The 23,513-nt window shown below is 43.3% G+C and overlaps 1 protein-coding gene across 1 annotated transcript in view; it reads left to right on the forward strand.

The window, feature by feature from the left end:
* Positions 1-23,513, forward strand: part of EIF2S3 (eukaryotic translation initiation factor 2 subunit gamma) — a 301,191-nt gene that overhangs the window by 16,646 nt on the left and 261,032 nt on the right. Inside the window, exon 2 of the mRNA XM_085622414.1 lies at positions 20,951-21,014. Within this exon, the coding sequence (XP_085478540.1) occupies positions 20,951-21,014 (64 nt within the window). The remainder of the gene's footprint in view (positions 1-20,950; positions 21,015-23,513) is intronic.

The following is a 23,513-nucleotide window of genomic DNA, read 5'->3' on the forward strand; positions in this document are numbered from 1 at the left end:
CTTGAGGTGACTGCTAAAAGAGTTCTCCTATGTCCAAATGTGAATTAGTTCCTTAGCAGGCCCATAGCAACGTTTTATATAAACGTTTGGATTTATTCCTTACTACTGTAGTACAGTCTGAGTAAATTATAAAGCACTGTGTGTTTTTATTCCTCAATATGTTGAAAGACCCTGAACCGTGTGACCTAGATGCAGCCTCTTTGTTTACTATTGAGTTGTTGAAAATGGATGGTTAGGTCTAGCCTGCGCCAGGCCAGGCCCTTCTAGTGCATGCGCTCTCGCTTTCAAGAGATATATTGAATACACAAAAGGGACTTGACTGCAGGCATTACTTACCATTGGCTGGCTTGATTGTCACTCTAATTTCCTTGCTTTTAATTGGTACATGCATAGGTGCTTCACTTCCTTTTTGTGTGTTTCTCTGTTCTCTAGAGAATGGACCAAGTACTGATTAATTAAGTTTCCTTCCGCTGATCCTTCTCCTGCCCCCTTCATTGTTGATTCCTTCTGCCCTCCATCGTTGCTTGACCTGTCCCCCCACCTCCCTCATCACTGCTTGCCCCATCCCTCTACCCGTATGTGTGTGAAATCGGAGTGACAGTAGTCACTCTGTATAGTTAAGCTGACCAGAGATGGGGATTTTTTCAGGTTTTTGTCAGCTCATAACTTTGCACCAGTACGAAGAATGTCTGTTGCCCCGTTTCACTTTGGGAGGACTGAAAGTTTTGCTGCGTTTAGTGGTGGTGGTGGAGAGGGCTGGGGCAAGACGGGTTTGTAATCCAATGCATTTTCTATAGACTTGATTTAAAAACAAAAAAAATAAAAAAAATAAAAATATTTGGTTGTATTGCATATAAAGGGGCACACTTGATTCTGTGGGGTAGTGCAGGTAAGTAGAGTAAGTATATATATTTTTTAAGTTATAAGGTTTTTCAACTTGATATCTTGTAGTACAATACTACTAAAAGTAGCAAGGAAGCCCAAAAATTATAATTGACTGCATATGTAAAGTTTCAGATTTACTACTGGAACAGGTTACATTCTAATGGAAAACTATAAACAATTACATCCATCCTAATTTACATAATAAAACTGGCCCAACAAGCCAAACAAAAACTACCTTTCTTATGCCCCCTTGTGCAACAAAATGAAAATTGACCTAGCAGTTAGCCACACAAACAACTATTTGGAGAACATGATAATTGACCACATATAAATAAATGTCAATTTTTATAACAATACCAATAATTGCCTTTTTTTCACTTTGGCCTTCATATTTAGCACACTCATACTAAAAGTAACAAGGAATCCCAAAGAATAAACTAGACTGCATATGTAAAGTTTCAGATTTACTACATGGACAACTGAAAGTCCCATTTATGGTCACATTCTAATGGAAACATAAATAATAGAATACAGCTAAATCTACCTAGTAGGTTTCCTTTGCATGCTATCTGGCTCACAAAATAAAAATGGCCCAACAGACCAAACAAAAACAATCTTTCTTATGTACTCCTGTGCAAGAAAATGGAATAGTGACCTATCCGTGAGCTACGCAAACTACAAAATGGAGGACATGATAATTGGCCATTAGGAAAACATTAATAATCTTAATTTTGAGAACGTTTGTTTTTCATTCACTTTGGGGTTTATATGTAGCACAAACCTACTGAAAGTAGCAAGGAAGCACACAAAATAAACTATAGTACATATGTAAAGTTTCAAAATTACTACACAAACAACTAAAGGACACAATAATGGTCACACGATTATGTGAACCAATAAACAAATACAATGGATAAAAAGAAGTCACATTAAATCTGATTGCCACTCTGTAGTTGGTATTCCCAAAGGAAGGAATTCCTCTGATATTAGCTACCTAATAATTTTCCACCCATTTGACCAATCGCCGCAAAACCTTCCAGACATATAATATTTTCTACGTTTTGAGATGTTAATTTTTGTGGTGAATTGTTAAGGGGGTACATAGATCAAAGGGGGGGGTTGCAAAGTGAGTTTTTCCACCAATGCAGTTTCCATATACTATTGTATTTGACATAGCATGAAAACGGCTGAATGGATTTACATGAATTCTGGCAGGATTATACATTATGGTGAAGAGACCATGCTTTTTGGATACTGCAGTTAAGTAGGATAAGTATTTTTCAAGTTATAAGGCATTTAAACTTAGTGATATCTGTCACTGCGTGTCTTTCATGGAGTTTAAAAAAAAGAATTGTGAAACTACACCTGTACATGGAACTTACTTAAAAAAAAAATGAACCCCCCTCCCTATTACCACTTTAATAAAGTGGTAATAGGTAGGGACCTTCTAGTTACTTGTATCTAAAGCCCAAACACTGAATACAGCCAAAGTGTAGTAAAACAAAATATGGCTGCCTTTCATTCTATTAAGACAGCAATTACCTAATTATATTCTGGCATGTCATTGCCATATTACATGGTATATGGCAAAGTTATAACGGTATTCCATGGCCCAAAATATAACTTAAGGCCTAGCTGTAATCCAATAATTACGGTAACTTTGCGTCACTCATGGTGTCACAGTGCAATACTTAAGTCAGATTTAAAGAGGAACGCAAAGCCATCATGCGTGGCCCTGCGTGGATTGGTATATCTGGGGAAAACAAGGCAGCGCAATTCGCTGTTTTGTGTTACTGTGCACACCATAGTCGACGTAGCTACTAAATTTCATATACATCCGTATGCCACGCCATTATAACTACTCCACTAAACGCTATTCCACACTACACCACTTTTTGCCTCTCTACCACCACCCCACTTTATGCCTCTCCATTCTGTTACACTGTACGCAACGCCACTGTACACTAGTCCAATATATCACTTTACTGTATGCTCCTGCACTATACGCTATTCCATTCTACACCATTTTACTGAACGCTGCTCCTCTGTATGCCACTTCACTCACCAACGCCACTGTAAACCAGTCCAAACTACTTCACTGTACTGTATGCTACTCCACTATACGGTATTCCACTCTACACCATTATACTGAACGCCACTCCACTCTACTTCACTGTATGTCACTCCACAACACTTTGCTGTACCCTATTCCACTGTATGCATCTCCGTTGTACATTATTCCACTGTATGCCTCTCCGCTGTACACTATTCCAATATCTGCCTCCCCACTGTACTCTTCTCCACTTTACGCTCCTCCTGTGTATGGCACTCCATTCTATGCTGTTTGATTAGACTTCACTCTAATGTACTCCGTTCCACTGTATGCTATTACACTCTACCCCACGCCACTCCAGTCTACTCTACTCAATTATATGGCACTTTACTTTACGCTACTCCACTACACACTATTACACTCTACGACATTCCACTGTACGACATTCCACTGTACAACACTCCACTCCAAGCTACTACACTGTACACAACTCCCCTCTACGCTAATGCACTGAATGCAGGTCCTCTGTATACCTCTTCAGTGTACGCTATACACTACTCCAGTATATGCTGTTCCACTCTACGCCATTCCACTCTATTCCACTCCACGCTATTCCACTCCAATGTACTGCACTCCACTCTATGCCAATTCATTCTACGGTTTTCGATTGGACCCCACTCCAATGTATGCTACACCACTCCATTATATTCTACTCCACTGTACGCTACTTCACTATACATTACACTCCACTGTACAGTACTCAGCTATTACACTGTACACAACTCCACTCTACTCTATTGCTGCATACACGACTCCACTCTACGCCTCTACAGTGTATGCCACTCTGCTATACGCTACTCCAGGATATGCTTTTCCACTCTGCGCCATTCCACTCACTCCACTGCATGCTACTCCACTTTACACCACTCCATTGTATGCCACCCCACTCCATTCTACCCTATTGCACTGTACGCCACTCCACTGTACGGTATTACACTCTACGCCACTCCAGTCTACGCTACTCCCCTTTAGTGTACTCTCCTCCACTCTATATAACTCCGCTCTACAACATTCTTCTACTCTCTATGCCACTCTACTCTATCCCCGTACTCTCCACTGTCCAAATTTGCACTTGACTCAATGCCAGTACACTCTATTGTACTTCACTCTGCGACTGTTCCCAACACTGTACGACACTGCTGTCCACTATACTGTATGCCACCCCACTCTAATCCACTGTACACTACTCCCCGCTATTCCACTCTATGCCACTCACTCTTCTACACACCACTGAACAGTATTCCACTGTACGCTATTCCACTGTTTGTTGTTCACTTTACGGTAATTCCCCTCTACGCTGCTTCATTGTATGACACACTCCTTCACTCGATATAACTTCACTCTGTAAAACTGTACCACACTTCACGATGCTGTATGACATTCTACTCCACTCTATGCCCGTACACTCCCATGTTGAAAACACTGTTCCACTATACAACACTTTTTCTAAATGACACTCTACTGTACGAGACCACGCTCCAATTTATAATAGTTTGCTACCTACGCTACACTCGTACACTCCACCCCATGCCATTCTACGATACACTGAATTGTACTTTCCTCCACACTGCGTTACACTGCTCCACTGCTCCACTGTACTAGACTTTACTCTGCTACTATACTGCAATCCACCTACACAGCTCCACTGTTTCATAGACTTCTGTACAACACTCCCAACACGTTGCTTCTGTTCTATACCCTCACACTCCATTGAACTGTATGCAACACTCTATGGTACTCTAGTCAACTATACTACACTGTACGCAACTCTTTGTATGCCACTGCACTCCTTTTTACTCTACTCTAACAGTACTCTACTCATCCACTGTACGCCACTCCATTCCACTCCATAACACTGTATGCCAATCTACTTTACCACACAGTACTGTACACCACTCCTCAAAGATCTAGACTGTATGCCACGCTACTGTAGTCTACATCACTTTCCAATACTGTACTACACCCCACTGTACAACAAGGTGCTCCAAATGTTTGACACTTTACTCGCCACTCTACTGCACACATCGCCACTATAGTCTGACACATTACTCCACTCTACACTACACCACTCCAGTGCACTCCACTTCACTGTACTTGACTCTACTACACTTTATCCCACTACGCCACTATAGTATGCTCCCCTCTACACTGCTCCACTGTCAAACACTCTACAACACTGTTATACACTCTATGCCTCTGTATGTCTTTCTACTCCTTTCTTTTCCCATCCACTCTACACTATTGTACTACACTGTGTGACACTCGACGACATGCCACTCCACTCCACTATATATGGCATGGCACTCCACTCTACGACGCTCTCCTCCACTACTCTGCGACACTCCTCTTGAGGATACTCCACATTGGCACTCTACTTCACCTTATTCGACTGTAAAACACACTACTCCACTCTGACAGTCTGACACCCTACTCTGCTGTTCGACATGTCATTTCACTGTAAAACTCGCTGCTCCAGTTTACGTTGCTTGACTCCACTATATGAGACACCATGCCACTATTCTATATAACATATACTACACTGTACGATACGCTATTACACTACTTGATTCCAAGCTACAATACTTCAGCCTGTGACAATAGACTTTAGAACACTCTCCACCACTGTACTGTACGACACTCCACATAACTCTCCACTTGCGACACTGGGCTCTACTATTTGAAATATATTTTTGTTAAAAAAATTTAAAAACATTGAAATTAAATGAATAAAACAAAGGCTAAAGCTTAATTCTAGTTAGGAAAACTTCCTTTATATACTAAAGTTTAACCTACACAAACTTTAAAAAAACTATAGTTCTAGTTATAACTTTCATTTACAATTTATCCATCATCTTCAAACTATTTCAAGTAGCAGACCTCTTATAAACTCTTCACCTTGCTTAGCAGGCAGCACTAACTAGAACGCAGCAAACTCGGAAATGCTGTCAGCCTCTAAGGGTGAAAGAACGGAGCTCTTGAATAAATTGGTCACTAGCTGCAGGAAACCGTGAATTTAACAGAGTTCTATTGTAATCAAAACGCAAGCTCTCGAACACTGATTCAATTGTCCTGTCATTTAGGAGGAAGGAGGCAAAGATTGTACAATTATATAGTTTAAGATTTTTTTTCCAATCCAGTATTTGTCACTCGCACTGAATTTATAAACATATGAAGCAGGCTGCTCTTATGTGTACATTATGAAAGCACCACACAACGTTAACCCGGCGGTGTCTGCAGAGATGACTGCACCATCTGCGTTACATTTTTCTCATGAGTGAAAGGAAAACGTCCTATAATATCTGGCTCAGTGCATGTTTCCGTCTAGCATGTGTTCTGCCTCTAGTTTCTTGTGATCAACCCTATTTTACCATCTTACATTTTCATCTCTCCTTTCACTATCTCTTATTTTTCCTACATCATGTTCTGCATCTGGCTTTGCTATTTTTAGGTGTCTGTCTTGCCTGTTTCCTCGGTCCCCCTTGTCTGTCTTGCCCACCCCACCCACCTTAAGAAAACAAGCATTTGCAATGCAATAGGTCTCGCACATTTTAGAGCTAGAGCGGTTGACGTAATTGGTAATGCTTTCTAAGTATGTGTTTTTGTTTTTTAGTGTATGTATGTGTTGTGTAGTAGAAATATGTTCTTTTGTTGGTTAGTTCTGTATTTGTGTGTGATGCAGATTGTATTTGTGTTGTGTAATTATGTGACATGTTGTTTATTGGTAAAGAATGAAGGTGTTACTAGGTAGTGGTGTTAAAGAAAGTATGAGTGGCTACATTAAAGTGAGAGTGAACATAAGGTATGTTTAACTAGATCAAGTTTGTATTGTTGAGAGGTTCTAAGAAAACCTGGACGCAAGTACCCCTAGAAAAGAAAGTGATATTAAATGTACGTGGGTTGAACACCTGAGAGAGAGAGACAGTATTTCAAACCGATAATAGAGGGAGGCTGTCGTTTGTACTTTAAAGAGGAAGAGAGCCTGCGATTTGTGTAAAAAGTTGGTTGAAAGTGCTGTTCTGAGCTGTGGAAAGAAATAATAGGCTGTAGATAGAGAGAGATAACTTGTGTTTTAGATAAAGAGGTAGCGAAAGAGACGTGTGTGTGTATGTGAAAAGAAAGAAATAACCTGGGAGTGCAGTTTGTACCGAATGAAAATTGCAAAGAGAGTGTGTGTGTATGTGTGTGTGAGAACAGAGAGAAACAGAGATGTGTGTGTGTGAGAGTGCTTCAGGGTAAAGTAGAGTGCTGCAGGGTAGAGTATAGTGGGGCAGGGTAGAGTGCAGTGGCATAGTGTAGAATGGAGTAGAGTGGCATAGCTATGATTGAAGTGGCATAGAGTGAGAGTAGAGCAGAGATTAGATTGGCAAAGAGTGCATTGGTTTTGAGTAAAGTAGCGCCGAGTGCAGTGGCGCACAGTAGTGTGGTATAGAGTGGAGTGACGCAGAGTGGTGTAGAGCTCAGTGGCGAAGAGTGCAGTGGTGCATAGTAGAGTAGAGTGAGGTAGAGTGCATTGGCATAGAGTAGAATGGAGTGGTATAGCATATATAGGAGTGGAGTGGTGCAGAGAAGAGTGCAGTGACGCATAGTGGAGTGGGGCACAGTAGAGTGCGGTGGCATGGAGTGGAGCAGAGTGGATTGGGGCAATGTGGCATATGCATGATATGGTAGCGTACTGTCATTACAGATAATCAATTTTCAATTGAAATTACCTTTACATTTGCACTCACATACAGTTTTACTAGTAAAAGTATACAGAGCACAAACGATAATTTGTAGAAATGTCATTACCCAATGTATTGATTTGCACAGTTTACAGACATTTCAATTTTGTTGTGCGCTTGAAAATAAAAATAAATCTGTATTGCCTTCCTCAAGCATGATTGTCACTTAAATCCTCTCACTTTGAAGTCCGAGATGGAAAAATAAACACCAAGCTCCTCGGGAGGCACAGCCTGACAATTCACCTCTGTCTCTGAATGCCCAGCAAATATGACAATATCACGGTTTACAGGAAGCTGGTTGGTGGAAGAACACAGTAAATAAGACTTGGACAATGGGAGGGATGAACTCGAGCTGGGGAGCCTAAAGCAAGTAAAGCCAATAAACAGAGTCAAAAAATGGGAGCTACAAACCACAAAGCCAATGTGTGGAGACATGTAGAGCTATCACCATGGAATGTAATGTTGTCAGATCTAAAAGCGAATGTTGGAATTGGTGTACTGAAAAAGCTGGTGAGCGTTGAGCTGCGCTGGAGATGTCATGTTGAAAATAAAGCTTTTAATTAAGTATATGCTGTTCCTGGATGTTTATATTGGCGACGAGTTGAGGTCACTGTGCAGGGGGACAGTCCTGCGACATCTTCACCCCTGGATCAAGTACAAGGCAAGTTACCGGTGTAGTGTGGGGGTAATATACACAATTAAGGAGCGTGATGTCTTCAACTGATCAATATCATTTAGCTGGGCTCTGTATGTCACTTTCAACTTGTTTATATTACGCCAAATTTAAATTTACTGAGGCCAACTGTGTACTGAAGGCATTGAATTTGGTGTTCAGTGGCATTAGCATGTGTGCCTGCCTATGTCCTGAATTGAAGATAGTGCCATCGCAGTGTATGTCTGCCTGTGGCTCAGTTGGTAAATAACCGCCATTGAAGCGTGTGCCTGCCTGTGGCATCAGCGCGTCTGCCCGCAACCACAAAGGAAAGCCGACACTGGCGCGTTGGGCTCAAACGCCGCGAGCCGTTTACGTACACATCGCCTGTCTTGGCGCGCGCACATCTCCTGTCCTCCTTCCGAAGCTAAATCCACAACAATAGATCTCGCCAAAATCTGTTTTGCCCAAATACAAAGGTCAAAACTTGTTTGTAGGAATCATAAACCTACCATCAGATAAGGGAGTTAAGCAAATTATAGGCTGACATATGGTAAGCATTCATACCCTCCTAGGTCCTGAGTTCGCTAAACTTTTGGTAGAACACGCTCTCCACTGAAGACCAGTGCAGACATTGGCATATATGGAATAATGAAGTGTGAGAAGATTTGTGTGCACTATAATCATATTTGCTGTCTATGAAAGATTCAGACTTAAAAATGCCGTTTGATGATCTTAAAAAACGTCCACACATCAGGCAACATACCTTTGCTGCATAAAGGATTTAAGTAGTTTGAAATAAATGGTCATTGGCGATCAGGAATATGTCCAGGGCTTCTTGGAAATTAGTGAACTGCGGACTTCTTCGAAATCAGATTTTTGTTCAATTCCCACTCCTTCGTTTTTGAAGTCCTTGTTCTCAGCAGTTTTTTGAAAGCTAGGGATCTCCACAGCTCATGAAAAAATAGAGGGCAAATGTAGTGCACACTAGTCCTTAGCTCTTTGGCTGAATCGGAAGCAAACAGTTGCATTTTCTGATCAGTAGGTCAACGATAAGACAGGGGCGGGGGGGATTCATTTAGTGAACAATGAGACCAACTTATTAAGTTGAGTTGGTAGGAAAAGGTTTCCCTTCCCTTCTGGTAGTTAGCCGTAACAAGGGCTGTTCTCCCTCTTTTCTAATAGTTACTTGAGTAGGGAATGTGTTAGCAGGAAACTTTAAATATGACGAGTCACTTAAATGTTTGAGGTTTGGTCCCTGGTAAGGGAAAAAATTAATTATCATTACATTTTCAAAGCAAAAGTGGTTTATGATTATCTGATATTAAGAACATCTGACGTATTGGACAAGGTGGACTGTCTGATATTTCCCACCCATGTGCCCTCTGTCGCTTCTGTTCACATCTGTAAGGTAGTAGGGCCTTTCCTGCTATAGCACTGTGGGAATGTTACATCATTATGCTGACCCTTTGCATGCAGCATGATATGTGCATAAAACGTCATGGCACTAGCGCACCTGGGGGCTATTATAGACCAGACCCAGCACGTTCTCACAAAATTCTGTTAGAAGCTACCAATTCAGCTCGGAAAGCTATCACTGTGAAAAGAAAATAAGTGCTGTCTTTTCAAAACGAACAGTAATGAGTTTTTCGAAACATTTAACACATGAGAAGGAAAGCCGACACCGGCGCGATGTGTGTTGGTCTCAAACGCCGCGAGCCGTTAACGTGCACATCGCCTGTCTGGGCGCGCGCGTGCACATCTCCTGTCCCCTTTTCAAAGCTAAACCCACAACAATAGATCTCGCCATGGCGGTCAGCGCATGCGCTGCATCGCTAGGCGAGACCTAAAAAAGGGCTGTTAAATAGCCAGCATCTTTTCACCTTTTCTCAAACTTTTCTTACAGCTTTGCTACACTGTAATGCTGCTGTATAACATGACTAGAAGACTTTGGCAAAGCCAATAGCTCTCATATAGGTGATAACTTTTGGCTTGCCCAATGCTTGTTTAATGGTGTCTTTATGTTGCAATGGTGATTGCAGACTTCTTTTTACGTCAACCCCTGAATATATATAATAATCAGTTTGCATTTATATCTATACAATAAATAAAATATGATATGGGTGGACTAAGCAGTAAACATAACTTGTTCACTGTGTGTGCTTTCTGGTTGGAAATAAACTATGGTCATCATTTTGTCTTAAGTTACGGTTGGTGTGAACCATGCAGAATAAGATTCATTTCTGATTTCATGAATGCACATTTTTAGGTCCCTTTAATTTGGGCAATCTACATTTGTTTCCTTTGATCTTGAACCTCCTGCTTTTTTGTGTGTTTCAGATCTTATTTGACAAATCAGCAAGTGACTTCTAAGTGGTTTCTGGATTTCCAGTCAAAATGTGTTGGCAGTGAAACATTCTGGGTCTCTCAAATGACTCGGAGCTGGTGTGGTAATCCCATGAAATCTCCCAATGGTTGGCATACCACCATGAATTTGCTGCTTTGGTCTCTTTGCTACTGCAGGATCCTTCTTTGTCAGTGGAGGATGTTTCATGCAGTGTGCACCTAGCAGTAACCACAGTCAGAGTTGCTTGACAGCAGTATCGGGTATGGGCAGGGAGGTTAAATGAGATGGTAGATTAAATGAGATGGTAGAGTGGTAGGTGCACCATTGGACCTTCAAGAATGACTACGCGCATGGGAAGACCCCAAAAGCAGCAGGCAAAGTCATCTGGTTTAGTTGCCATTGTGCCTTATTTTAAGCCAGCAGTGGTCAGATTATAGCAGCCATGGCAGGGTTTCCTGTTAATTGGAAATGTGTGTGGCGTAGACCACGAGGCTGAGTGTCCTACAAACCTCTAGAACTATAGAGACCTTTGGTGAGTCGAAAAACAATTTGAGTGAGTTCCCATAGAACTACTGTCTGCAAGTTTGAGAAGAGGATGAACTAGTTGCTGCTATGTGTAAACTTGGGCTCCTAAATGTAGTTAAGGGGGCGCTAGCACCAAGAAACTAGTTTACCTCATTGTGGGGACAAACTTAGCCTAAAAGTTGAGACCTTTTACTGCTAACGTCTGCCCTAACCTCAAGGCTCTATTGATCTTCCAGTGGGTATATTAAAGAGCAAGTCCTGATTTAGTAACTATATACCTCCCAGATTAACAAGCATTTGCAATGCAATAGGTCTCGCATTATTAAAGGTTGAGCTATTGGCATTGCTAATAATAATGCAACACCAATAGCTCAAACTTTAATAATGCGAGACCGATTGCATTGCAAATGCTTGTTACTTTAGACTGTGTGCTGTTCTGGCCAGAACGGCCGACTTTGGAACTAGAGTCCAAGTCCTGGCGCCGCCTCCAAATCCTGTGATTTTGGGCAAATCACTTACTCCCCTGTTCCTAAAAAAGAATCTAGCCTTGTGTAACGTAACTCATGCTTGTGTGAAGCGCTCCAGTGCCCTTGAGCCGAGTTCGTACTATGTAAAATTGCAAAAAGAAAAAAAAAGAGGGCGGGGAAGAGGTGGGCTCTCGCGCAGCATGTTTGAGGGTGGAGGCGAAGGGAGTGCCCACTGGCCACCGCTGCGCCAGGGACGAGGGCATCCCCCGCTACGATTATGGAAAGTGACGGAGCAGATCGGCGCGGCGGCTGAAGCATCGGCACCCCCAAGGCGGTGTGCTGACGGGCGGGAGCTTCCAATGTGGTGTCAAACTTTCAGGTTTTGGCCCTGTGACGTGTGCCACCATCACGAGGCATGGATTACTACGCAACATAGCTGAGACTTAAGAGCTAATATAATTGAAAAAAGTGAAACTACAACTTGCACAGTGCAAAGTGATTTTTTTCTATGTCAGCGCTAATGGAAAGTGGCAAATTGTACATGGGACCACTTGCTAGTGATGCAAATACTACATTTTTAATTTAGGGACTGCCACTTTACACAGAAACGTCGTTCCCGTAAAGCCGTAATATCTGCCCGAAATAGAAGATCATCAGAAAATATTCCACTTCTCTCATATGACCGAAATTAACAATGCATCGCAGCTTGGTTTGTTTAATTTTCGAGGTTTAGACTCCATACGCTGTTGAAAGGAGAGCTAACAGCATCTGCAAAAGAAGTCTAGTTTCCAAAATAGAACAAGACTTATGGGCTGGTAAGTGTTGAAAAGCTGGAACATAAGAGAAAAAAATGTTAAAGCAGACGCAGGTTTGAAAGCCATACAAGTGGGACAACTAGTAACAAAGGTGGCAAATCAAAACAAGGAAGACAAAAGTAGCGTGTTGGGCTCGAGCTCCCCGTGCGCTGCTGTACGTCAGTCTCGCGCCCAGATCGAAGTGTCACTTTAATCTCGCTAAACGCGGACTTTGAAGCGGCAAGGGGCGGGGGAGCTCATTCCAGGCGGGGGAGCGGACCCTTTGAAGTAGGTGCACGCGCCAGTGGGCTGAAGCGCTTCCCAAAAGTGGATTGCATGGCGGCACGATGCACGTGATTGTGCGCGTGCTCGCCATGCAATCCGCTTTTGGGAGCACTTTTGGGAGCCCCTTACGAGAGTCTTGCATAGCGATTGCTATCGCAATAGCTAGGCGAGACCTAAAAACCACATTTGTAGCAGGGCCACCAAATTGATTTCTTCCAGCGACAGAAAGATATTTTTCTTGTGGTTTTTGAAAATAAAATGCCAGAGACTCGAATGGACCAACTGATTGTCAAGGCTTTCTCATCCTTTTACTAGGAGTGCTAGGCTACCATTTCGTTATCTCTGGAGTGATGGAGGGAGAGTTGGTGGCTTGCTTTTTAGGTCTCGCCTAGCTATTGCGTAGCAATCACTATGCAAGACTCTAGTAAGGGGCTCCCAAAAGTGCTCCCAAAAGTGGATTGCATGGCGAGCACGCGCACAATCACGTGCATCGTGCCGCCATGCAATCCGTTTGGGGGAGCGCTTCAGCCCACTGGCGCGTGCACTGGCGACGGGCGTGCGGTTACGCGCACAATGACGAGCAGAGGCGCCATATGGCTTTCCTCTCTCATCCTGGTGCGCGCACACCACTCGCCAGCCTGCTTTCACTTTTGCGCCTCCATGCACCTCCCCCACCACAGAGCGCGTCTCGCAGCCGCGCGTCTTTTTGTTGCTTGTTTTCTTTGGGGATGTCTTCGTTTCTCCATCACTATCGCAGACTCCCACAGTTTTATCTCACTCCCTGGTTGTCCTTCTCACTCCCTCTTTCTCCCGCGCCGCCTCCCTCTGTGTGTCTGCCTCCCACTCTCCGCCACCGTTGTCTCTCCTCGTCCCTTCTTCTCCCTTCATCTCTATCTTTTCTTTCTCTGTCCCTCCTCTCTCTTTTTGAGGTCTGCTTTCTTTGTTTCACATTCTGAGTCTCTCCCTTTCATCTTCTTTTCGCCCCTTGTCTATTTTTATTTAAGCATCAGCTGTTGTGTGTTTGAACTTGCTGGTGTGGCCCCTTTACCTTTATCTCCCTTTTTCGTCTCTTTCCGATCCTCGGTGGCGTCTTTTAGTGGCCTCTTTCTGTTCTTTTTTCCCTCTGTCTCTGTACCATACCTCGCCCTTTCCAGCTTTCTACTACCCACTCCCTATTCACCCCTCGTGCCCCCATCTTCTTCTAACTTCTCTGTCACAGTTGTCTTAGTATTTTTACATTTATTTTCCTCCTTTTAGGTCGCTTTCTTCCCCCTTTTCTTTGTCCTTCATTTGTCTCTTATTTCCTACCTTTCTCCCACAGTCTCTAAGTGAGTCTTTTTTTTTTTTATTGAACCAATAACATTTATTTTTAGTTAAATGCATAAAATATACTGGATTTTTTTTAAATATTTAAATGTATACCTGTTTCTTACGTCTGCCCGCTTTGTTCTCTCCTACTTTATCCCTTTCACTCTCACTCTTCCCCCCCCTCTTCGCCCACACGTCCCACCGCCGAGCGGTTGTGGTACTTCCTTCCACACGGCATGTGCCAGTATTCGCAAATTACCCCGTGATTGTGTCTAGAAATAGAGAAGCAGTTGCGGGGGATTCCCTCCTCCTCCCCGGGCTCCCCCAGTCCCACAGAGCCCACCCCGCGGGCTCCTCACCTGGGTACGTCCTCCCAGCCTGTGGCGCAGCCACCCTCTCCTTGCTCACTTTCCGGCCTCTGCCTCCTGCCTGTCAGCCTCCCTACTCACTCGTTCTCGCCTCTCCTCTCGAAACCCCTCCATCTCTCACTCTTCCCTTTACCCTTTCGTCTGTCGCTTTCTCTCCTCTTGTCTGTCACTTTTATCTCCTCTCCTCCTGTTTGTCGCTTCTCACTCTCTCTCCCCTACATCCTCTCGTCTGTCACTTTCTCTCCTCCTGTCTGTCATCCCTCACACTCTCTACCCTACATCCTCTCGTCTGGCAAGGATCCAAATACACTGACAATCAATAAATGTGCGGTGGTACAATTTAAAATAATCCATACAACATGAAAACTTTAAAAGAAGCTAAAATTCCTGTACTAAGCACCTAGGATTAGGAGCCTGGGCAATAACAAGGACTGTAGTGAAGATTAGCAAAACAAAGAGCATTTGGACACTCAATAAACGTTGACGGAGATTACAGGTCTTCAATGAGATGCAGATTTGTACATTGTTTGCAAAGAAAAAACACTTTTTTAGATTTCATGGACAAAGCTGTTCTGTGTTTAACAGGTTTTGTCATTTAAAAGGGAAGGAAAGGGCAGGACCTGTGATGCTGAGCCTGGCTCTACTTTAATTCGCTATTCCCAAGAGACCAGGGACGGGTCAGAGCCAGCCATCTGGCCAGAGGCAGGCATGAAGCTTGCTTGGCTCACAAAGAATAAGCTGCTGTGGTCGTCTGTCTGCTGCTACCAGAGCGAAGGGGACATCGGGTGACATATGGGAATAAAGAGGAGCCCAGAAAAAGAAACAAGCATTGGCATAGCCAATAGGTCTTGCCTTTGGGACCTTATAAGTATTTAGTTATGCAGCACAATATTCTTACTGCAACAACATTAACTTTTGCATGGCTAAACACGTACAAGGTCCCAAAGGCGAGACCTATTGGCTATGCCAATGCTTGTTTTATTTTTTTGACTAGCTGGCAGTAAACAGGGGTCAGAACATGCCATTGCCAGCCGTCCTGTGCTGGCCTTTGTGCCCTTATAGTGCCTCCCTCAGTTTTTAGTTGGCTAACTTAATAGACTCGTGGTGAGGGTTATTATAGATTTTAACTTGTAAAACATATTTTTTCCATGCCAAAAGGGATTGGTCTGTTTAATCTAGTAGAGGCTGCCTGGGTATGAAACGTATTTTGACATTCTACATTCCAGGTCTCAACTTGATGATGGGGAACTGTGCCCTCTTGGTAGTGATGTGATTTTGCTAAATTTTCTCCAAATTTGATCTCTTGATCAAGTGGAAAAAATTGACCCATCAAAGGGAAGGTCTTTTACTTTGCACAGGGCACCCTGCATCAGACGTACCATTGTTAGCAAGGCCTGCACTAACAATGATTTCCTCAGCCGTGAATTTTGGCGCTTCAAGTAGGACAGCTACAGTTGCCATTTGACTTTTTCCTTGCTCCGCTAAAAAAAATTCTCTCCATGGTCAGCACCTATTTTCAGGACATTACCTACACTGTTTCTAGTCCTGAACGTGTGTGTGATTACTGAATGCATTATATTCTTATTTAGACTAATACGCCTGAAAACAATGATTTGTAGGTGAAAGATCTTGGACTGGAGACCGTGTTTGTGATGACCTGGAATGAGTAGGTCACTCTAATAAATAGTCCAACAACCTTTGCACCACTTATTTTATTTTATAGTGTCTTTGTAGTATTCTTTAATTCTAAGGAGTTTAATTATGCCGCCATCATTGTTTTCATGTAAATAGAGACGTGGAGAGGCTCCCTCCCAATGGCTGTTTTGTTTTTATTAGTATTTTCCCAGTAAGTTCCCATTTTTAGGTCTGGCTTGACAGCAAAGCTGTCTTTACCTTATTTCATCAACAGAAAAAGAGCTTTTTAGGAGCACAGCTGCGAAGAAGGACTTTGGCTGCATCCGTAAGTTGATTACCTTGGGTACTGCTTTAGATCCGGCAGCAGCTGTGTGCTTCTGTCCAAAGAGTTGCTTTGTTACACTTTTTGCCTTGTGGGTAAATGTATTCTCAATACAGCAGGGCTGAGTTGGTTATGATTACAAGCAAACGATCAAAGATAGACCTAATCAGTGTATTATGAAAAGTTTCAACGGAGGTGGTAGGTCCAACTTAATCCTTATGGAAAGCATTTGTTACAGCTAATAGGCATTTAATGGCGAATTGTTATTACACTGTTAAAGGCTTTAAACAGTCGATTTCTTACATGGTATCTCATAGATTACTGTAGTAGGCAAGGGTTGATGTATTTTACCCATACAAAACCTGTGGGAATATTATTTGCACCATGGTAATCTTTGCTAGGCCCTCTTAAGAAGGGATGCGTATTGTCTAGTTTATATTTGCTATTTCATGGCTTTATTCCTGATGGTTGAAAAGCTTGTGCACAATATGGTGACCCTTAGTTGGTTAAGGTGAGGAGTCCGTGGTAAAGGCCACAGGCTTGATTAGTTCATTGGGAAAAGGTATGTTAAAGACTATCGGGTACATGCATCAAAGGTTTTTGCGATCGCAAACGGCGCGATTTGCAAAAATCGGCCGTCTGCGATTGCAAAATGGCCTTTTGCGATGCATGAAAGTGTTTGGCAAGTGCAATTTAAGAATTTGCAATTTTTTGCGAGTTCCTAAATTGCAATTGCATTTAAGGAATCGCGATTGCGATTCCTTAAATGCAATGCTAGAAGATTGCGCTATTTGGCACCGCAAATTACAGAGAAATCAAACTGGTCTGTAATGTGCAAAAACTTTGAAAAATGCACTAAAGTGCATTTTTCAAAGTTTCAGGTTACACACACACACATAGGGCATGGGTGCACATCACAATTTTAGGGGTGCAACAGGGTGTCCTTTTGACACCTTTGCACCCTTGAAATTGCATGTGCAATTTGCGAGTCGCAATTAAGGAATGTTTAGAAATCGCTATTTTAATAGCTATTTCTACATGCATAGGCTTTTGAGAGTCCCTAATTGCGATTTCTTAATAATCGTAATTAAGGACTTGCAAAAGCATTTCTTGATGCATGTGCCCCTATAGTTCTTAGCGTTTAACAAAAACCGATATTACCAAGGCAGTAACCTTTGACTAATTTATTTCGAAATTCCGTTTTTAAAGCCAGTAGACTTTCAATGGTGGATTATTGTTAAACTGTTAACGGCTGTAGGCAGGTATTTTGCTATATGAAATCTCCCAGATAATCGTGGTTAGCAAGGGTTTTGCTGTTGCTTACCTAAGTTAAAGATTTACAGTGTGCTAAACCTTGTTAGGACCTTTTGATAAGGGCTGAATTTTGTTTTGCCACTTGTAATTTTGCACATCTTTGTAATTTTCTTAATGTATGCCTGATGGTTGTAAACTTATGCGTAATACTGTGGGCTTTTGGTGGTTATGCTGGTCAGCCAGTGTTAAAGTAGGTTATAGGTTTGATTGATTGGTTATGTCCAATGCCATAGGTCTGAGCTGTTTAATATGAAAAGTTATCAAAAAGGCAGTAGGCCTGACGTTTTGATTATTAAAAAAAAATGTTAAAACCAATAGGCATGTAAGGGTTAGTTGTTATACTGTATGCCTGTAGGCAGGTATTTTATTCCATGGAACGTCAGAGATTATTTTAGTAGTTATGCGGTTTGGTCTTCGTTACAACCTTTGACAATCCCTGGGGTGTAGAACATTTTTCACTGTGATAATTCTTCCTTGACCGTTTTAGGAGGCCCAATAGGTTTAGTTGTCTGCCAGGCTTCTGTGTAAAGATCATAAAATTCATTCATATCAATCTATACATGAACATATACACACAGAGGGGTTTGGGTCAGCTACTTTACGTGAGTGAAAGAGGAGAGTGGGGCCCCATCTCTTACCTACCCCATTCTCCACCCCCTTTGCTAAACCCTCTGTTTCAAGAAGGCTCATCCAGTCAGTGCCCCCTTGTATCTAACCAATGGAGTAGTCCCCATACTCCTTTCCCGATGTAAAGTCCTTTATCCATGTTAGTTCCCCTGGATGGACCCCAACAACTCTTCCCTGGAGACTCTGTACAGTATATCAGTTGTTCTCTGAGACATGACTAGTACTATGACAACTCACCGGGTTCAGTCTTCCACGAGATCACAATGTTTCATCTAAATTGGTGGTTGTGAGCTTAAATAATTAACTGTAGTACACTCTTGTGTGTTTGATTATGCACAGTAGCACACTGCTTTAACCTTTATATCTAATCCCCAGTTTAGGACAGGTGCTGCATAAAATCAGGCATGCTGAGCCTACCATTTATTTTTCATCTGGCAGAGCAGTATTTCACAGCTGCTTTGTGCCCATTGTTCTCTGCAAATACCGGAACACAAGCATTTCCGTTGCTGAAGCCTACAATTTGTATCTGCTTCCGGTGGAGTGGTTCTAATACGCATTCTGTCAGTCAATAACTTTATTTCGGCCATTGCAGCCATAAGTGTCACATGCATACAATACAGTACAGACATAGTAAACAATCAATTATAAAAACAGACCATAATAGCATAGGATTTTTCTTCTTTGGGTCCAGACTTCCTAAAACATCAAGGGGAAAAAAGAATCCATAAAAGTGCATATAGGGTGTAATAAATTAATAACCATCTTACAGAAGCAGGAGCCTTGGAATAGTAGAGTCTGCCCAACCCCCAGTTGATAAATAGGGACCTTGAAAGTGCATAAGGGACTAGAGATTCAGTACAGAAATTCAGTAGCTAGTTCGCTTCAATGATCTAATACAATAATAAGTTAAACAAGCATTGGCATAGCCAATAGGTCTCGCCTTTGGGACCTTATAAGTGTTTAGTCATGCAACAGTTGCATAACTAAATACTTATAAGGTCCCAAAAGCGAGACCTATTGGCTATGCAAAGTGGCCGTACAGCCGCGAAAGTGAAAGTAATCGCCGTAAAGCACGGCGCGCGCGCCCGCGCACATGCCCTGGCTCTAGGATGGCCTGGTAGCACTTTTTGGAGCCCTCTCATTAAGTCTCGCCAGACCAGCGCATGCGCTGGGTCAGGCGAGACCTAAAAAGGAAGGCGATAAAAACAGTTAAAATCAGAACCAGGAGGTGTAGCTGCAAAGGTCTAAGCCGTAAGAGTTAACAGCATGACCCTACATGCAGTACAATTCCATGTTTGATACAATACTTAGTTAATAAATAAGTACATATATAAAATCGGTTAAAATGTGATAAAAAGCAAGGGAATTGCGTCAGTTGCATGGTCAATGCATGCCATCTACTAATCCACATTTTGCCTAGAAATTTTGCAACTGCATAGACATTTGGTATGCTGGAGTCGGATTTTAAGATGCGTAATGCGTTGCTATGGCAACGAGTGCAAATATGTTTACAGATGGAAGCTATCCACCTGGATCTCAAATGGTGGTACCTAGGGCAAGTAAAGAGTATGTGACTGAATGACTCAGCTGCAAGAGAGCAGCCGGGACAGATCTTAGATGCAGAAGAGTGCTGGGACCAAGAGGCAACAAAAGTGTCAAGAGGGAGGAAACCAAATCTGAATTGCATAAAGAGTTTCCTATCCTGGGCATTTGTAATAACCTCCCAGATATTTCTCAAAAGCACCTTCCAGTTTGAACTCCATAAAATTCGAGAGTCAAGCGGCCCCCGGATGGATGGGATATAAGGAACTTCGCCTCCCAGTAATGTTTCTTAAGTTGGGTTTTGGTTGGTAGAGACTCTGGGGTGTTGGTATCCCAAATGCCCTCCATCCCGAGAGTGAACAATGGTGATTTCACCCTGGTTATCCAGCCAATTTTCTTGTATCAATCTAGCGCATAGACTTAGTCCAAACAGCAGCATATGGATGGAGCTCGGGGTTTGTTTTTAGGCGTAGCAAAAAGAGCAGGGGGTGTAACTGAAGCTTTTTAAACAAACGTAAATCTTCCCAAATCAAATCTCAGTGGTTGCAGGGGTGTACTCTGTATGACTGCCATTTATTTTTCATCTGGCAGAGCAGTTTCACAGCTCCTTTGTGCCCATTATTCTCTGCAAATACCGGAACACAAGCATTTCCGTTGCTGAAACCTACATTTCATTTTATTTAAGAGCAATTTGTATCTGCTTCCGTTTGAGTGGTTCTAATACACATTCAAATGTTTGGAGTTCTTTCTATGTCTGATTCTCTCTTCTTGCGAGTGGCCATTATGGAGTTCTGTTCCAAGCGATTGAGCCCTTGGTGAGAAGTGAGTGGCAAATTGAAGCATAAATAAATGTTCATGACAAATTTGTGTTGTTTTTGATGTTGTTAATTAAAAACGGTGGAGCAGCGAACAATTCTCAAGTTCCTTTGATATTCTCAGCTTCGATGTGGTAACTTTTATTTATATAATGTGCTGTAGGTATTCAAGTTTCTGTTTGCTGTTTCTGCTTATGCGTAGTGTGTAACTTTGAAATTTGTCCCTCCAGGATGTTAGTAAGCTGACTCCTCTTTCACGAGAAATTATCAGCAGACAAGCCACAATCAATATAGGTAAGAAAACAAGTTCACGGTTTATATTTTCACAAAGTGATGTGTTGTGATTGATTGGAAGTGTATTTGCCAGTATTAAATGCCTATTTTAAACCTCTCTACTTTTGTTTGTTGACTCTCAACAATTGATGCAATATGTTCGAAAGGCACACAGAATACGATAAGAGGCCCGAAACAGAGTATTTGGAGATCACAACAACTTGACACATGTTGGGCATGAGGCGTTTGATATTGTTTTGTTAATGATGCATAGTTTGAAACCAAAATGAGCAATGTAGCTGATGTGCAGCAATCTTTGCCAGTTTCTGAGGAGACTTGGCCAGAGTGCTGTGGCTAATCACTGCTTATTTATTTAGTGAATAGTTTGAGACCGGTCCAGCGTGTGACTATTTTGTTGTAAAAGACAAAAACACAGCTTTCATTATCTTCTCAGTGAGGTAACGGAAACATTTATGCCAACCGGACTCTCTTTGAGGAATACATTGGTATTCCATACAGTTTCCTTAAATGCAATGTGTGTACCCTGCAGTGGGAGGAGCTAGATAATTGTAGTTGTTCGGTGGTAAGTGGTGTCCTATATGAGCAGTTTGTCCCCTTGAACTCACTTCATTCAGATAGCAAGAAGTGAAAATTGGGCTTGAAGTTGGGAAGATGAGAGAGATGAAGTTGGCAGTGTTCTTGATCACATTTCACTGCGTCTTAGCCTCCTACAAATAATTGGCTGAATTAATCATTATATTTTCATGCTAAATCGACCCTTGTTGTCTAGCACAGTATGATTCGTCTTGACTTTCTGCACCCATGCCTTCATGGACGCACTCCCCTGTACCTAATTCTGCTACCATAGCAGCCACAGCTACTTTCTCCAAGTGGAGATCAGTATAAAGTCAGGTATGTCTGTAAGTTGAGGTGTCATGTGTTTACTTTAGGGGGTAATGTAGGGGCTGGTCTGACAAAATTGTCAGGAGTGCTTTGAGTTCCCAGTCTGGCCCTGGACACAGGCATACAAATATCCCCAAAGGTAATCAGTAATTCTTCACCACTAATTGTTATAAATTTATTAAGGTTAATTTAATTATGTTGCATGTTGAACAGTGACGTGTTCAGTAAACTTTGGTCTTGGTAAAATATTCTAGAGGTGTGGCAGAAGCCTTTGTCTGCTCCGGCTGTATCTCGTTCTATCTCGAGAAGGTACAGGCCTGCCCCTGGTGATCCGGCTTTTTTGTCATCGCATCCGACACCGGAGAGTTTAGTTGTCCAAGCTTCTTGCTCAAAACAGTCTTCTAGTACTTTTCCTACCATTTTGGGTGAAAGAGATTCGACGAAGATGGAGCAAGCTGCGAAGAAGGTGTTCTCTTCTGCGAGTATGGCTCTAAAGTCAACTAATGCAACTTGCCTTCTTGGACGATATATACATGCATTGATGAACTCTGTTCAATTGGCTCCTAAGTTGCCTGAGGAGGATCGTGCCAACTTCTTGGAAGTCCTTTCGGATTTGCAGGCCCCAGCACGTCAAGTGATTCAGTCGGGCATGGACACTGCTGACTGTGGCTCGTGTTATGGGGTCTTCTGTGGCTACAAGGAGACAGGCATGGGGGGGCGCTAGGTGGCGCGCGACCAAGATGGCCGCACACCATGAGGCTCCTGCCCGGCCGGGCGAGAAATCATCCTACACACCCATCCTGCGCTATTGCTGAGGCTACTTACTGCCCCATGGGTTGCTGGCACCATCTCTGACCTCGGCGGGCCTGATGTAAGGTGCGGAGCACTGGCCCGGGTGCTCTAGAGGGCAGGCGAAGATCTCCGCAACTGGCAGCCCCTCAGACCTCCGGGGGAGGGCGAGTCCGGTGCTTGGTGGGCCCTGCGGGAGGCGTCCGATGTAGGGCCTGAAGTGCGGCGGCTCCGTTTGCGGCCCCGCTGTGACCCTGGGGGACGGGAGATCTGACTACCCGACTGCCTCGACCAGCGGCCATCATCCCGGACACGGGAGCCGATCGCGGAACGAAAGCTGAGAGCCGCTTGCCCGCGATTGCGGGATCGGCAGGCGGCGCGGATCTGCGACTTCGGATAGGGGGCGTGGGGAGGGCCCCCCCCTACTACAGAACTGATCCAGTAAGTTGCGTGGGGTCACTCATCGCTGGCGAGGTGCCCCTGTCTCGGGGGCCGTGCCCGTTGACTCCCGCCGCCATTTTGACAGCCAGTCTCCGAGGACATTAACGCGCGCGGCTGAGTACCCACCGCACGACGTGCGATCTGCCCCGGACCGGAGGAGCGCTGTAGGGGTCCTTATGTCCCTAGCACTACAGAACCCACCAGAGAGACAGCAGAGCATATTCCCCAGTGGAAACATTGCGCAGTGGCCATTTTGAGTGCGTAGTGGGGGTGCTCTGATGCTGTAGGAGACTGGCTGAAGAGACCTTATGGATTAACGCGGCGGTTTCCTACTGCCCTTGGAGGGCTGGAAGGCAAGAGGTGCAACACACGACATCTGCGGTGAAC

This window comes from Triturus cristatus, chromosome 8 (genome assembly GCF_964204655.1).
Source record: "Triturus cristatus chromosome 8, aTriCri1.1, whole genome shotgun sequence".
Classification (NCBI taxonomy): Eukaryota; Metazoa; Chordata; class Amphibia; order Caudata; family Salamandridae; genus Triturus; species Triturus cristatus.